This window comes from Electrophorus electricus, chromosome 6 (genome assembly GCF_041902795.1).
Source record: "Electrophorus electricus isolate QZ-2024a chromosome 6, ASM4190279v1, whole genome shotgun sequence".
Classification (NCBI taxonomy): domain Eukaryota; kingdom Metazoa; phylum Chordata; class Actinopteri; order Gymnotiformes; family Gymnotidae; genus Electrophorus; species Electrophorus electricus.
In genome coordinates this window covers 25,594,163-25,609,865 of record NC_137502.1, presented here as the reverse complement: position 1 = coordinate 25,609,865, position 15,703 = coordinate 25,594,163, and the positions used below count along the sequence as shown (strand labels likewise).

The following is a 15,703-nucleotide window of genomic DNA, read 5'->3' as shown; positions in this document are numbered from 1 at the left end:
TGGAACAGGAAAGGGCCTTCCCCTAACTGTTGCCAAAAAGCTGGAAGCATATAATTGTCTTAAATATTTTGGTATGATGTAGTATTAACTGGAACTAAGGGGCCCAGCCCAAACCCTGAAAAACATCCCCAGACCATTATCCCTCCTTCAATCTCCTCTTGGTCCTCTGCATTCTTGTAAGTAACATTGTCCTGGAATACACCAATCCTGTTGATTCATCAGATCTCCAGGTACTGAAGTTTGAGCCAACATTTCATTGGCTGCAGAGTATGTAATAGAGGACATGCAATTTTTTATGTACTTCCACCCTCGGTGGTCTTGTTGTGTGGGTTTGTGTGGTCAGCTGCTTTCTGTGTGAAATATTGTTGCTCCTAGATGCTTCCATTTCAGAATAAGAGCACACACTTTTGACCAGGGCAGACATTTCATGAACTGACTTTTTGGTAAAGGTGGCATCCTATGATGGTGTTACAGCTAAGGTCACTGAGGTCTTTAGTTACCCCATTCTAAAAGCAATGTTTTTCTATAATTTGCATGGCTATGTGCTTAATTTTATACACCTGTTATCATTTAGTTGGCTTAAACACCTGAACTAAGTAATGATGAGGGGTGTCCTCATGGTTTTGGCCAGATTGTGTATTTTGATTTAATGTTTCATATTGTTATCAATATATAACAATATACAGCAGGAGTCCCTATTAAAGTAGACAATGACTATAGGTGTAGGTTTTCATAACAAAGTGCTTAATAAGTTTATACTGGATGATACTCAGTGTTATAAGAGACCACAGTAAACATATTCAGAAAACTGCAAAAGCCATAAGGTGCTGTATGGTTGACCTGTTTTTTTGTTTGTTTGTTTGTTTGTTTGTTTGTTCACTTAATACTACTGATGAAATATTTGATGTTTTAGCTGGTAGCTTTTTGTGAGTGTTGCAATGATATAATTCTGTTGCATTTTAGGATTTGCTTGTCTAAAAATAATCAAAGACGCTATAAAATTACATGCTATTAAAACAGTATGCTCAGTACACTCTGCCGTAGTCCAACTACAGAGCATCTGAAAGTAGCTGGACAGTGACATACTAAGCTTTGAAAGCTTAGCACTGAATGCATAACCACACCTCCTCTGCCCATTTCACACCCACATTTACTGACAGGTCATCACTGCAAGGTGGCTATTTAAACAACTGTAACGCAGCCATCCAGACCTTCAGAGTGCTGGGAGGCACCAAGTCCACCATGCAGATCACTTCAAGTCTGGTGTCATTTATATCAGTGCTGTGGATGACTGCGTTCATCTCCGCAGGATGTGAAGGAAACCCACTCAGCTGCAGGCTGTGGACTGAGCCTCAGATCCCTGGGCTTTCTATGAATGGAGATTTTATAGTTGGCGGGATTTTCACCATTCATTACTACACAAAATCAGAACAGAACACCTACACCATACAGCCACCACAGCCACAGTGCTCTGGGAGGTCTGTCTGGGTGGAAGGGACAGTATAATTCAGAGAATTCAGAGCACTGTATTACAGTTACAGAGAAATTATAATCAAATGATGTTTAATCCTTTTTAAAACTCTTTTGTCTTGTTCTAGTTAGTGTGCTAGTGAAACCTGAAAATGTTAACTAAAAGAAGTTCTAACCCTGTCTTAAGTTTCTATTTTTGTTCTGTCTTACTGTCTCTAAACAGCATGGATTTCAGGCAGCTTCGCTTTGCCCGTGCTTTGGAGTTCACTATCCATGAGATCAACAACAGAACAGATCTCCTTCCGGGCATCATGTTAGGCTACCAGATATACGACTCATGCTCTGACGTACAGATGGCGATTAAAGCTGCATTTCAGTTTGCGAATGGCTTGGAGCCCATTTTTAATTATACCGATTCCTGTTCAAAATCGGCAACTGCCGCTGTACCTGCTATCGTGGGAGATTCTAACTCCACCCCGTCAATCAGCATGGCCAGAACTCTCGGTCTTTTTGAAATTCCACAGGTGAATACCGGAGGTAACACAACATTGTCTAAATTTGACATCCTGACCTAGTTGAAAAAGCTCAGTTGGGAAAGCGTTACACTAAAGATTTAAAGGTTGCTGGTTCAAGCCTGGGTTTTGGCATCTGTACTTAATAGAAATCATCATTGAGTAGTTTGATTTGTGGGCAGTAGTAGCTCAATGGTTAATATACTTGACTTATAATCCGGTGGTTGCTAGTTCAAGCCCTGTCACTGTCGGGCGGCTGAGCAAGGCCCTTAACCCTCAAGTTGTACTCAATCATAATTGTAAGTTGCTTTGGATAAAAGCGTCAGATCAATACTATAAATTTGCTGTCATTTTTGAGAGATAAGCACATGAATCCAAATGTACAGTCGACAGGTAGTCTAATGCAAGATATATGATAATGCTAAATAAATAAAATATTTCAATATCCACATCCTCTACCAAAACACGTACGTTAAAGAGAACTGTTTGACGTTTTTTTTACTTCCACTAAATGACAGGTGAGTCACTACGCAACCTGCGCGTGCCTGAGCGATAAACGTCAGTTTCCCAACTTCTTTAGAACCGTACCTAGTGACGAACATCAAGCGGCTGCATTGGCGAGAATGGTGAAGTATTTCGGCTGGACATGGATTGGGGCAGTGCGCAGCGACACGGACTACGGAAACTACGGAATGGCAGCGTTCCTAAAGGCTGCGCAGGAGGAGGGGATCTGTGTGGAGTACTCCGAGGCCTACTACAGAACACAACCGCGCAGGAAACTGGAGGGATTAGCTGACATCATCCGCAGATCAACGGCACGAGTAATAATAGCGTTTGTTAACATAGGTGATATGAGGTTTATCTTGGAGGAATTAGCAAGACGACCACTACCTCGTCTGCAATGGATTGGCAGCGAGTCATGGATCACACATCCAGAGTTTCTGCGGTTCAACATTTGCGCTAGCGCAATAGGTTTTGGGATTCCCCGATCAGTTATTCCGGGTCTTCGTGAGTTTCTTTTAGACCTCTCTCCAAAACAAGCCTCGGAATCGTCCATATTAACAGAATTTTGGGAGAGCTCGTTCAGTTGTAGCCTAAAAGGGCGGACAGACTCTTCAGAGCTCGTGCGGGAATGTGACGGCAGTGAGGACATCCGCGTGCTTCAGAACCCATACACAGACACGTCTCAGCTGCGCATCACTAACATGGTCTATAAAGCTACATATGCCATAGCGCATTCAATACACAACGTTATCTGTAATGACACGCAATGCGACAAGACCATTAAATATGCACCTTCGCAGGTACCGAACTGTTTTGTTAAAAATAAGGGTGAATTTAAAAAACAGAATCCTCTCTGATAACGAGATAAGCATATCTATGTTCCGTGTAAATATTTATGTACTAATATTAGGTATGTGAAAAAATATTCTGGAATGTAAAAAAAAAAAAAAAAAAATTACTCAAAATACTTGGGTTTACTTACTTAAATCATAGACATTGCAGATTGGTAGAACACAGATTGTTTGATAAAATAAGTTTTGTTTCAACAACAAACTTTAAACATTAATTTATTAAAATTGCTAGCTGTTTGGTTTAGTATGCTTTACAGATTAATTTCACAACCTTAGTTGTATAAATGTATTGTGTGTAGAGAGGAATTCACCCAGTGCCATGACCTTTGATTAAGCTATATCTACTGCTCCAGATTCTCGACCAGCTCAAGAGAGTGAACTTCACCACAAAGAATGGTTATCAGGTCAACTTCGATTCCAACGGAGACCCTGTAGCTGTCTATGAACTCATAAACTGGCAGTTTAAGAAAGATGGCACTTTAGACTTTATGACAGTGGGCTACTATGACTCATCCAAACCGAGAGGACAGGAGTTCAGAATGAGCAGTGCTGTCAGCTGGTTAGGAGGGCAGACAGAGGTACAGTATAACACACCCTGTACTCAAATGTTACACTAGGGAAATCTCTAAACTGCAGTATAGTGTCTTTAAAGATGGTTAAAATGGTTGATGCATACTAAAATACTTTGCGTGTTTGTGTTGTTCTGTAATATTTTTCCAAGGTGCCAATGTCTGTATGCAGTGAGAGCTGTTCTCCAGGCACCAGGAAGGCTGTGCAGAAGGGAAGGCCTGTCTGCTGCTATGACTGTATACCATGTGCAGAGGGAGAGATCAGTAATATGACAGGTTTTGTATTACAGAGCATAATGTGGAATGAAGATTTTACTAGCCACATCTTTGCCTTGATTCCCAGTTTACAGAATAAACAACTTTGCACAGGGTCCCATTCTGCCTTTATTTAAAAAGTATCCCAGCATGTTATAATATACATGTGTTACCAAGAAAAGACAAAAATGTTGATAACAGTTGCTTTGTCAACCTGAAGACTTCAGTTAAAAGCACAATTAATTTTATCTTGTCTGTAAAGTAATTTTTGTAATACAGATTCCAATCTAGTTGTCTTTCAGAACTTCAGACCTAGTACACTAACTAGAAGGCCAAGGCCAACTGTGGTAAAGAAAATCTTTCTTGAGTAGTAGAACTAAAACTAAAAACTTAGAGAGGACTCAAAAAGAGGATACCCAAATTAAGTGAATTTATAGTCAAGGATACAATGCTTTAGCTGGAGGCAGTCTGATTTCATGATTCTTTTTTGCTACTAAAATATGTTGTATAATATAAGGCCTTTTATAGGTTTCTGTTTATTTTTAGCATTTTTACTCCTACTTTCTTATTTTGGAGTGACTTAAAATTGTTTTGTTCTCCACACAGAAAATGTATCCTTAGCTACTGTAAATATGAGCTGTTGCTAGCGATATGTGGCCTTATTATACGAATTTGTCTGTTATAGGATTTTGACTTTCTTTTCAAGTATCTAGTATTTTTGAATGCATTTACTGGTGAATCCCGCATTTCCTGTTTGCCTTTTGTTACTCTAATGGATGATGTGAGACCTTATATAGTTCCGTCTGTTAGAGAGTTATGACTTTGCTTTTCTGGTTTCTTAGACTCTTTGGATTGTGTCCGCTGCCCTCCTGACTTCTGGCCAAACACCAAACAAGACAGCTGCCTCCCCAAACCCGTTGAGTTCCTGTCCTGGGATGAAAGTTTAGGGATTATCTTGACAGTGTTCTCTGTTGTTGGAGCCTTTGTGTCTGTGTGTATAGCTGCTGTATTCTACAGATACAGGACGTCTCCTATCGTCCGAGCCAACAACTCAGAGCTGAGCTTCCTGCTGCTCTTCTCTCTGACTCTGTGTTTCCTCTGTTCACTTACTTTCATTGGTCAGCCCTCTGAGTGGTCCTGTATGCTGCGTCACACAGCGTTTGGGATCACCTTCGTTCTCTGCATCTCTTGTGTTCTGGGGAAAACAATAGTGGTGTTAATGGCCTTCAGGGCTACACTTCCAGGCAGTAATGTCATGAAATGGTTTGGGCCGCCACAGCAGAGATTCAGTGTTCTTGCTTTCACTCTCATACAGGTTGTTATTTGTGTGCTTTGGTTAACAATCTCCCCTCCTTTTCCCTTCAAAAATCTAAAGTACTACAAGGAAAGAATAATTCTAGAATGTGATTTAGGATCAGCTGTGGGTTTCTGGGCTGTACTGGGTTATATAGGATTCCTGGCCTTCTTGTGTTTTGTTTTGGCTTTTCTAGCACGGAAGTTGCCTGATAACTTTAATGAAGCCAAATTCATTACATTCAGTATGCTCATATTCTGTGCAGTTTGGATCACCTTTATTCCAGCTTATGTCAGCTCTCCTGGAAAATACACTGTAGCTGTGGAGATATTTGCTATTCTGGCCTCAAGCTTTGGTTTGATTATTTGTATTTTTGCTCCCAAGTGTTTCATAATCATTTTTAGGCCAGAGCAGAATACCAAGAAACACCTTATGGGTAAAGTTCCCTCTAAAGCTCTTTAAGACCCTCACACAAATAGCAATTTTACTCTTAATGTTTAACACCTTATATAAAATGTCCCCAGTTACCACTGTTCTTAACTTGTAACTTTGGGCTCACCAATGGACCTTCATGGCTACCTGCATTTTATGCTTGAATGTGAAGACATATGGTATCAGCAAAGTTGATGAACTTCAACATGCATCCTTATTTTTGATAAATGAACTTCATGAAATCATTTTAGATTATCTTTCTAAAGTGATATAGTTTGCTGTTTGAATACCATTATATATTCACATTTATTCCCTGAAATTTCCTGCCAAGTGTCTCTTTATGCGTAGTTAATGTTAATATTTAAATAAGTGGAAAGTGAATATTTATATATACATTTAATTTTTTTAAATATAATATTTGTAACCAAGTATTTGTGATATTATATTATTAATGTTTTATTATTATTATTATTATTATTATTATTATTATTATTATTATTATTATTATTATTATTATCAGTAGTAGTAGTAGTAGCAGTAGTATTAATATTATTATTGCAGATTATGGCTTAGGCTAAAAGTCTTTTGATTTCAGAGTTTGTTATTGCTGTTTTCAAAATAAATGTTTTTGCTTATTAACTCGATACAGCATATGGATGCGATTGACAAATATATAGTAAAAGTGAATTACTCCAGTTCTACAATATCTACACTGGCTTCCTGTTACTTAAAGAATTAACTTTGAAGAACTACTACTAGCCTGTAAATCATTAAATAGATAAGCACCAGAACACTACAACGTTTAGCTCACTGTAAGACGGAATGAATATGAGGAAGACACAAACACCGAGAAGAGCGAGATTTATTATGTGTAAATCCACAATCAGGGTCATAATAACGGTCCAAGGTCAATGAGCCAACACGAAGCATGGGGTTGAGGGGGTAAGGGATGAGGGGCAAAGGAGGGAGTAACTAACAGAATAACAACAAAAGAGCACATGGAACAAAAACCAAGGAAAAAAAAAAAGATAAGACAGGATAACCATAGAAACAGAGATGCCAGGGAGGGGCTAACCAGGACAAACACCCCCTACCCCCCCCACCCCACCCCACCCAAAGTGCACAGCAATAGAGAATGCAAACAACAAACAGCACAGGACCAGGTACAGGACTAGATACAGACAGGAAGAGACCAGGCTAGATGAGGAGCAGGGAGAGGAGCAGGAGGAGCCGAAGCAGACCCGGGGGCAAAAACAGGGCCAGGAAGGACACGGGCAGACAAAGGAACAGGACAAAGACAGCAGCAGAAGACGGAACTGGGATATAAGTGGAACAAGTAGACAAAGAAATGGACACAAAAAATGGTACCACAACAGGAGCAGACAAAGGTACAGATGCAGGAGCAGAAACCGGAACCAATGGTACAGAAAGGCGACCAGAAACAGACACAACAGCACAAGAACCAGGAGGAGAACCTGGAGCCACAACAGGCTAAGGATGATAAAAGGGCCAGGAGGGAGGCCGAGGAGACATAACAAAAGACGACAATCGATGAGGGACATGAGGCACAGAAAGGTGAGGAAAACAAAATCACAACAAAGACCAGGTCAGGGACAACAGAACATAAACAAAAACAGACACAGGCATCAGAACAGACACACACGGACAGGAACAGGGACAGAAACAAAGGGAGACACAGGATCAGGCACAGGGACAAACACCACAACAGGGACAAAAATAAAATCAGGCAGACGGGAAGGCATAAATAAAGGTGCAGGTAACAACAGAGACACAGGCGGACAGGAGGCAAACAAAAAAGCAACAGGAGACATAGGAAGCCCATGTAGAACACCAAACAAAGACTGGGGCGGGATGGGAGGGAAGCATGGGTCATTGCCCTAGGAGATACAGACTGGGGTGGGAACGGCCAGAAACATGAAGCAGACATGACAGGAAACAGGTCTGGAGACACGGCGACGAATGCCGGTGGGACTGGCAGGTCTGGATCACTCCATACAGGTCTTCCTTGGGCTGTTGGTGTATTTGCTATTGCTAAGCTCACATATGTTTTCTTAGCAACTTATCAGATGCAACAAAATTTTGGAAACATCTCTGATTAATGATTAATTGATTCTGCTGACTGCAGTTTTAAATAGCACATTCACAATCAACTCATGAACTATTGTACCCCCTCTTGTGCATAAAATAATGTGGTAATGACATCCACAAAAAAATATAATAAATTCATTTGGTCAAATCAGTATAATTAATCATAGAATAAGAGTATAGCATATCTCTCCATTAATTAAAAAAAACCCATATACAATATAATATTGGATTTCCAATATAGTACTTTAAATCAGCATGTGAATGTAAATGATATCAATTTATATCAACATATTTGGGTATGAAATTTGTTTCTGCTTTGATGGTGCATATGCAATGGGGTTGATGTTTTTGGTTCCTGCCACTCAGTTCTGTGTTTTCTTTGATGACTACATACAGTAGAACACAGACACAACAAATAGTGATGACTGTTATGATTAACACTGAATACGTAACCACACCTCTTCACACCCACATTTACAGACAGGTCATCACAGCAAGGTGGCTATTTAAACCAGTGTAAAGCAGCCATCCAGACCTTAAGAGTGCTGGGAGGCACCAAGCCCACCATGCAGATCACTTCAAGTCTGGTGTCATTTGTATCAGTGCTGTGGATGACTGTGTTCAGCCCTGCAGGATGTAAAGCAAACCCAGTCAGCTGCAGGCTGTGGACTGAGCCTCAGATGCCTGGTCTTTCTATGAATGGAGATTTTATAATTGGAGGGATTTTCACCATTCATTACTACACGAGCTCAGGAGAGCACACCTACACCACGCAGCCACCACAGCCACAGTGCACTGGGAGGTCTGTCTGTGAGGATAGAGTGGAAAGCACAGAGAACATGCCATTATGTTAGAATTACAGATAAATGGCAATAATAATGTCTAGAACTTTTCTGTAGTTGTATTGTGCATACTGCCGAAATTCTAAGTTAAAGCACACCAGATAGTATGATTTTGCATGACGTTTTGTAATTTCCACTGTTACTCTCTTCCAAAAGCATGGACTTCAGGGAGTTGCGCTTTGCCCGGGCCATGGAATTTACAATCCACGAGATCAACAACAGAACCGACCTCCTGCCGGGCATCACGTTAGGCTACCAGATACACGACTCGTGCTCAGCTGTGCAGATGGCAATCAAAGTTGCATTTCAATTTGCCAATGGCGTGGGACCCATTTTCAATTACACGAATTCCTGTTCAAAATCCGCAGCAGCCGCTGTACCTGCGATTGTAGGAGATTCTACTTCCACGCCATCAATTAGCATGGCCAGAATGCTCGGTCTTTTTGGAATTCCACAGGTGAATATTATACACGTGTTTATATATATATATATATATATATATATATATATATATATATATATATATATATATATATATATTTTTTTTTTTTTTTTTTTTTTTTTTTTTTCCTTTTTTCGGAAATAAATAGTTTCTGATTAATTACTTATTCGGATGTACCAGAACATTAGTCTAATGTGTAAATGTGTTAGAACTTAGAACTAAATGTATGTAATAAAAATCTAGCGAAAGTGAATTAAAAAAACCATTTCATATTCCTTTCCTCCTCTGACTAAATAACAGGTGAGTCACTACGCAACCTGCGCATGTCTGAGCGATAAGAATCAGTTTCCTGCCTTCTTTAGGACTGTACCTAGTGACCACCACCAAGCGGCCGCACTGGCGAGAATGGTAAAGTATTTCGGTTGGACATGGATTGGAGCAGTGCGCAGCGACTCAGACTACGGAAATAATGGAATGGCAGCGTTCCTAAAAGCAGCGCAGGAGGAGGGGATCTGTGTGGAGTACTCCGAGGCCTATTACAGGACACAACCTCACAGTAAACTCGAGAGAGTGGCTGATGTCATCCGCAGGTCCACGGCCCGGGTAATAGTAGCGTTTGCTAGCATAGGTGATATGAGGTTTCTTTTGGAGGAGTTGGCAAAACCACCATCGCCTCGACTTCAGTGGATTGGCAGCGAGGCGTGGATCACACAGTCAGAGTTTCTGCGGTATAATATGTGCGCTGGTGCGATAGGTTTTGTAGTCCCCAGGTCAGTTATCCCAGGTCTTCGTGAGTTTCTTCTAGACCTCTCTTCAACACAAGCTTTGAAATCGCCCCTGTTAACAGAATTTTGGGAGAGCTCGTTCAGCTGTAGCCTAAAAGGGCGGACAGGCTCCTCAGAGTTCCTGCGGGAATGTGACGGCAGTGAGGACATCCGCGCGCTACAGAACCCATACACAGACACGTCTCAGCTGCGCATCACTAACATGGTGTATAAAGCTACATATGCCATAGCGCATGCTATACATGGTGTTATTTGTAATGAGACGAAGTGCGACAAAAACATGAAGTTCGCTCAGTGGCAGGTATGAAAAAATCAATTTATATTTCAAAATCAGCAATTTGTTTGTTACATGAAATATGTATATTAGTTGTATAAATAGTTATAGTAAATAAATCTCGTGTGTTCCAAGACCAATTGGTAGCTATAGATGAACTGCATGGTGTTTAGAGAGGAACTTTTTATGAAGTTGTGTCTATCATACAGATACATGACCAGCTCACGAGAGTGAACTTCACCACTAAGAATGGTTATCAGGTAAACTTCGACTCCAATGGAGATCCTGCAGCTGTCTATGAGCTTGTAAACTGGCAGTTTAAGAAAGATGCTACATTAGATTTTGTTCCAGTGGGCTACTATGACTCATCCAAACCGAGAGGACAAGAGTTCAGAATGAGCAGTGTTATCTGCTGGATGGGTGGACAGACAGAGGTACAATATAACACACCTTACACATTTTCACTGTGAAGCAGAGATTCTTAAATGCCAGGCCAGGAGCACAACACTTAACTAATTAGTGTTTTCCTTTCACCCATAAAGCCAATTTAATGTATCATGTTTTGTTGGATATGTGATACATTTAATCATAACTGGGGAACCAACCATTAACTGCATTATATTGACTTCATTTGCATTTGTGTCTTTTTATAATTTTTCCTAGGTGCTATCAGGACTAAAGGCTAATATACAGGATATTGTAGCTTGTATAGTATCTTGTAATGTTTGTCCAGTGTCTTCCAAAACAATAATCTGTGATTTATAGAGGCTGCCCCTACTGAATTATCTCATGAAAGATTATTTGCATTTGTTCATCTAATCCCTTTCCCAGATGATAGTGTCTGTGTGCAGTGAGAGCTGTTCTACAGGAACCAGGAAGGCTGTGCAGAAGGGAAGGCCTGTCTGCTGCTTTGACTGTATACCATGTGCTGAAGGAGAGATCAGTAATATGACAGGTTGCCTATCACTGTGCAGTGTGGTGAATTAAGATTTTACTACCCTTATTGTTTGCCTTTTGCATTCCACAAAAGAAATATATTTGTTAATGGTGATTGCATGGTACAATTCTGTGTTTAATATTTACTATCAGCAGGAGCTATCCTATGTCCTTTAATACAGCAGACCTCCCTAATATAGTATATGAAAGAGTGTAATATTCTTTGTTGGTGATGTCAACAAATTGCCTGAAAAAAGAATCTTAACACAGTTGATTGCTTCTCCTAAGGACATTCGGTTCAGTTTTGCTGAGGTTAATTTACATAGTTTTTAAAATATAATTGACATTGTAACAAATTACCCTTATAAACATATTGTTGTAATGAGACAAAAGTAACATTAATCAGGAAAAAATCATTTTAAGATATAGAAGGTACAACAAAGCAAAAGTTAGCTTCTAAAAGTAGTTTACTAGAGGGAAGTATAATGTATATTTATGACTTCCTTGTGCTACAGTTATGCTCTCTACAGTGTCAGGCCAATCATAGTGTTCTTTCTGTTTTAGGGTTCTAACTTTCATTTTAAATCTCTTAGAATTTCTGGACTGTGTGCAGTGCCCTCCAGAGTTCTGGCCCAACACCAGACAAGACAGCTGCCTCCCCAAGCCTGTTGAGTTCCTGTCCTGGGATGACACTTTGGGCATTGCCCTGACAGTGTTTTCTGTTGCTGGAACCTTTGTGGCTGTTTGTGTAGCTTCCATCTTCTACAAACACAGGGCATCTCCCATTGTCCGAGCCAACAACTCAGAGCTGAGCTTCCTGCTGCTCTTCTCTCTGACTCTGTGTTTCCTCTGTTCACTTACTTTCATTGGTCGGCCCTCTGAGTGGTCCTGTATGCTGCGCCACACAGCGTTTGGGATCACCTTCGTCCTCTGCATCTCCTGTGTTCTGGGGAAAACAATAGTGGTGTTAATGGCCTTCAGGGCTACACTTCCAGGCAGTAATATCATGAAATGGTTTGGGCCTCCACAGCAGAGACTCAGTGTTCTTGCTTTCACTCTCATACAGGTCCTTATTTGTGTGCTTTGGTTAAAATTAGCACCTCCTTTCCCTTTCAAAAATTTAAAGCACTACAAAGAACGGATCATCTTGGAATGTAGCTTAGGTTCGGCTGTAGGTTTCTGGGCTGTACTGGGTTATATAGGACTCTTGGCCATCTTGTGTTTTGTTTTGGCTTTTCTGGCTCGGAAGTTGCCTGATAACTTTAATGAAGCCAAATTCATCACATTCAGCATGCTCATATTCTGTGCAGTTTGGATCACCTTTATTCCAGCTTATGTCAGCTCTCCTGGAAAATTCACTGTAGCTGTGGAGATTTTTGCTATTCTGGCCTCAAGCTTTGGCTTGATTATTTGTATTTTTGCTCCCAAATGTTTTATAATCATTTTTAGGCCAGAGCAGAATACTAAGAAACACCTTATAGGCAAAGTTCCCTCTAAAGCTCTTTAAGACCCTCACATATAAATGTCCTTAAACACACTTATACCTGACATTATGCATCATTGTTTGTGTAAACTAACTGCATTCAAAGTTTTTAATCAAAGTGAAATAGTTCACTGTTTGAATATTATTATTGTACATTCACATTTCTTCTCAGATATTTATTGCCTTTTTTAATGATTATTTAATCTTCAATATTTGAAAAAGTGTAAAGATCTATGTATTCATTAGATGTTTTATGCATAATTTCTAAATCTGGTTCTTTCTGATATTATTATTATTCACATATAAACAAAGTAAATACAGCATTAAATAAGAGATCTTGGTTTCTGAGTCTGCCATTGCTGTTCACAGAATGTTAGTGCTTATTAACTTAATATATCATATGAAGATGATTAGCACTTATATTTTAACAGCCAATAACTCCAGTTCTACAATATCTACATCGGTGTCCTGTTAGTTAAATAATTAATTTTGAAGTACTTGTACTAGCCTGTAAATCATTGAATGGATACGGCCCAGAACACTACTGTGTTTAACTTATACACTACACAGATCTGGAACTGGATCTCCCAGTCGAATTTAGTTGTCCCACAAATAAAGCAGTTTTGAAATGCAGGTTAAAAACATTTCTGCTCTCACATGTTTATAGTTGAGCTCATGCACTATATCTGGCAGAAATGTATTCTGTTACTGTATTTGTCACGACCGCAGACCTGAGCCTTCCCCGTTTCTATAGCAACCGAGTCACTTCCGGGTTTTCATCGGTCTCCATGGTTCCGTGTCTCCTCCCCTTTGTGTCCGGCTGTTCCGAGTTTGTCCCTAATTGCATTCTCGTGTACATCCGGTTCCTGTGTCTCTTGTTTGTCCGTTATTCTTTTTCTCGGTAAAATGTGTTTTTGGTAAGATCCCGTTTTTCCTAGCTCTTCGCTCATATGTGTTTCGTTAGCTCTCGGTTTCCCTTGGTCATATCTGTTTCGTTAGATCTAGTTTGTCCTCGTTCTTGTGTGTTTGGTTAGAAGATCGAAGATAGTCTTCGATCTTCGCTCGCACATGTTTAGTATTTTCCCGTTTGCTCTCGCCCTTCGTTACCATGTACTTTCTCCCCGCGCCCAGTGTTTATTTAGCCTTGCTGTCTTTGTTGCTTTCCTTGTTTAGTTCTCTGCTGTATACTTTGTGTACTTTAGTCAACGTTTTGTCTAACTTGGTCTCGCCCTAACCCTGTTAGCCTGTTCTTCGTATGTTTGTCTATTTATTCTTTGTTCTAGTCGGTGTTGTGTCTGTTAATCACACTTTTGTTATTCTATCTCATCCGTCGCTTGTATTATGGCTTCCCTAGTTAGTTCAGTTGCGCAGAACATCCAATGCGTCGGCACTTCGCAAGTGTGTTCGCTCTCCACCCCTCACGCGTTACAGTATTTTTATTTTGCCCTTTAGCCTCTTCAGGTATTTTACTTTTAAAATCATTAAATAATTCCACTATTTTTTTTCTTAAACCATTTTGTATTTTTAATTTTATTATAACATGTTCTATTTCACTTTTTTCTTTAACCTTTTTGTGTGTGTGTGTGTGTGTGTGTGTGTTTAAAGCCTTTCCTGGGGTATTAAATCTCATGATGTAAAAAGCGTTGTTGTTGTTATTGTATTATACTCTGTAAAACACTTTTGAAGTGCCTTTTGGTATGAAAGTGTTGCACAAATAAACTTGCCTTTCCTTGCTTACTAATACTACTAGATGGTAGAAGTGCAGTTTCTACATGCAGACATGTTATGGCTTTATAAAAGGGGGAAAAAAGTGATTGGTCACATTGAGATTATTTGATAACATTTAGTGCACTGAATTTGGACTTCAGCTAAATAATTTAATATTGGGAGCAGACTTGCAGAACTGTGGTCCAAAAGTGGAGGCAAGGCTGGTGCTTAACACCATTCTATGCAGATTTGTATCAGAGGCACACAGAAAAAAAAATATATAAGCATGCAGAAAATGATGAGCTAGATTTTGTTAAATATATTCAGAAGGTTCTATCCCAAAAAGGCCAGAAAGGAGTAGGAGATGATCTAACCAAGCATCACGTTGAAGCCCCAAGATCCTTATACTCCATTATGGCTGTTTTAGGCATTTGTGCTGGAGGAAATTAGGTAATAAAAATAGTGTTTATAGGAAAAAGGGGTTTAAACATTGAATTAGAAATATTGATAGCATAAAGGATCATAGAGATTCTGTATTCTTATAAAATAATCTGTGTACAGAGCAGAGGCCTCTGCAAGCTTCTGCAAAGGATTCTGGGTAGACTTCAGCAGACTTCTATGTAAGACATATCATCTCTCCACCAGGCACAGGATGGTACAGAAAAAAAACCTAATATAAGTTGTAATCTTTTAAAAAATACAAGTCTTCTCTTGGACTGTACTGGTAGCAAATTCCATCTGGTGTGGTTATTGAATATCAATTTGCAAATACTGACTAATGTATGGTTTGGATATAATTGTGATGATTTCAAACACTAGTAGGTAAAAGAAGATGGGGAATATACATAGTCACTCCTGAAACCTTTATAAAAAATTGGGTTCTTTGTGTGATTATCAGACATTCCCCAGAGGATGCCTCAATAATGCTTGTTAATGTTGACTTGCAATAAACAACAAGAGCAGCTATTCTTTTCAAGTAATTTTGAAGGCTGCATCTTTATTTTCTAATTAAATGTTTAACTTTAAAAACTAGCTAATTTGGGATTTAGGAACAACAGAAGATGAACATACAACCCTTACCATTACATTTTGAGGCATTTGGCTACATTGAAGTAACTGGAATCACCTCTTTACTATAGAAAGTGTCCTGCTGATGCTGTCTGCAGTTACATCACATTTACATTTATGGCATTTAGCAGACACTCTTATCCAGAACGACTTACCAAAGTGTTTCGTCA

The 15,703-nt window shown here is 39.6% G+C and overlaps 2 protein-coding genes across 2 annotated transcripts; both read left to right on the top strand.

Annotated features, from left to right (window-relative positions):
• The first annotated feature begins 1,351 nt into the window (after positions 1–1,351).
• Positions 1,352–6,259, top strand: LOC113589735 (extracellular calcium-sensing receptor-like). The gene is made up of 5 exons (XM_081715471.1): positions 1,352–1,994; positions 2,501–3,286; positions 3,691–3,915; positions 4,059–4,182; positions 5,004–6,259. The coding sequence occupies exons 1-5, from the start codon at positions 1,623–1,625 to the stop codon at positions 5,915–5,917; spliced, it is 2,421 nt and encodes an 806-aa protein (XP_081571597.1). The 5' UTR covers positions 1,352–1,622; the 3' UTR covers positions 5,918–6,259.
• Positions 6,260–8,560: 2,301 nt separating this feature from the next.
• LOC118241236 (extracellular calcium-sensing receptor-like) lies at positions 8,561–14,482 on the top strand. The gene is made up of 6 exons (XM_035525505.2): positions 8,561–8,798; positions 8,995–9,295; positions 9,581–10,366; positions 10,549–10,773; positions 11,171–11,294; positions 11,869–14,482. The coding sequence occupies exons 1-6, from the start codon at positions 8,563–8,565 to the stop codon at positions 12,780–12,782; spliced, it is 2,586 nt and encodes an 861-aa protein (XP_035381398.2). The 5' UTR covers positions 8,561–8,562; the 3' UTR covers positions 12,783–14,482.
• Positions 14,483–15,703: the final 1,221 nt, after the last annotated feature.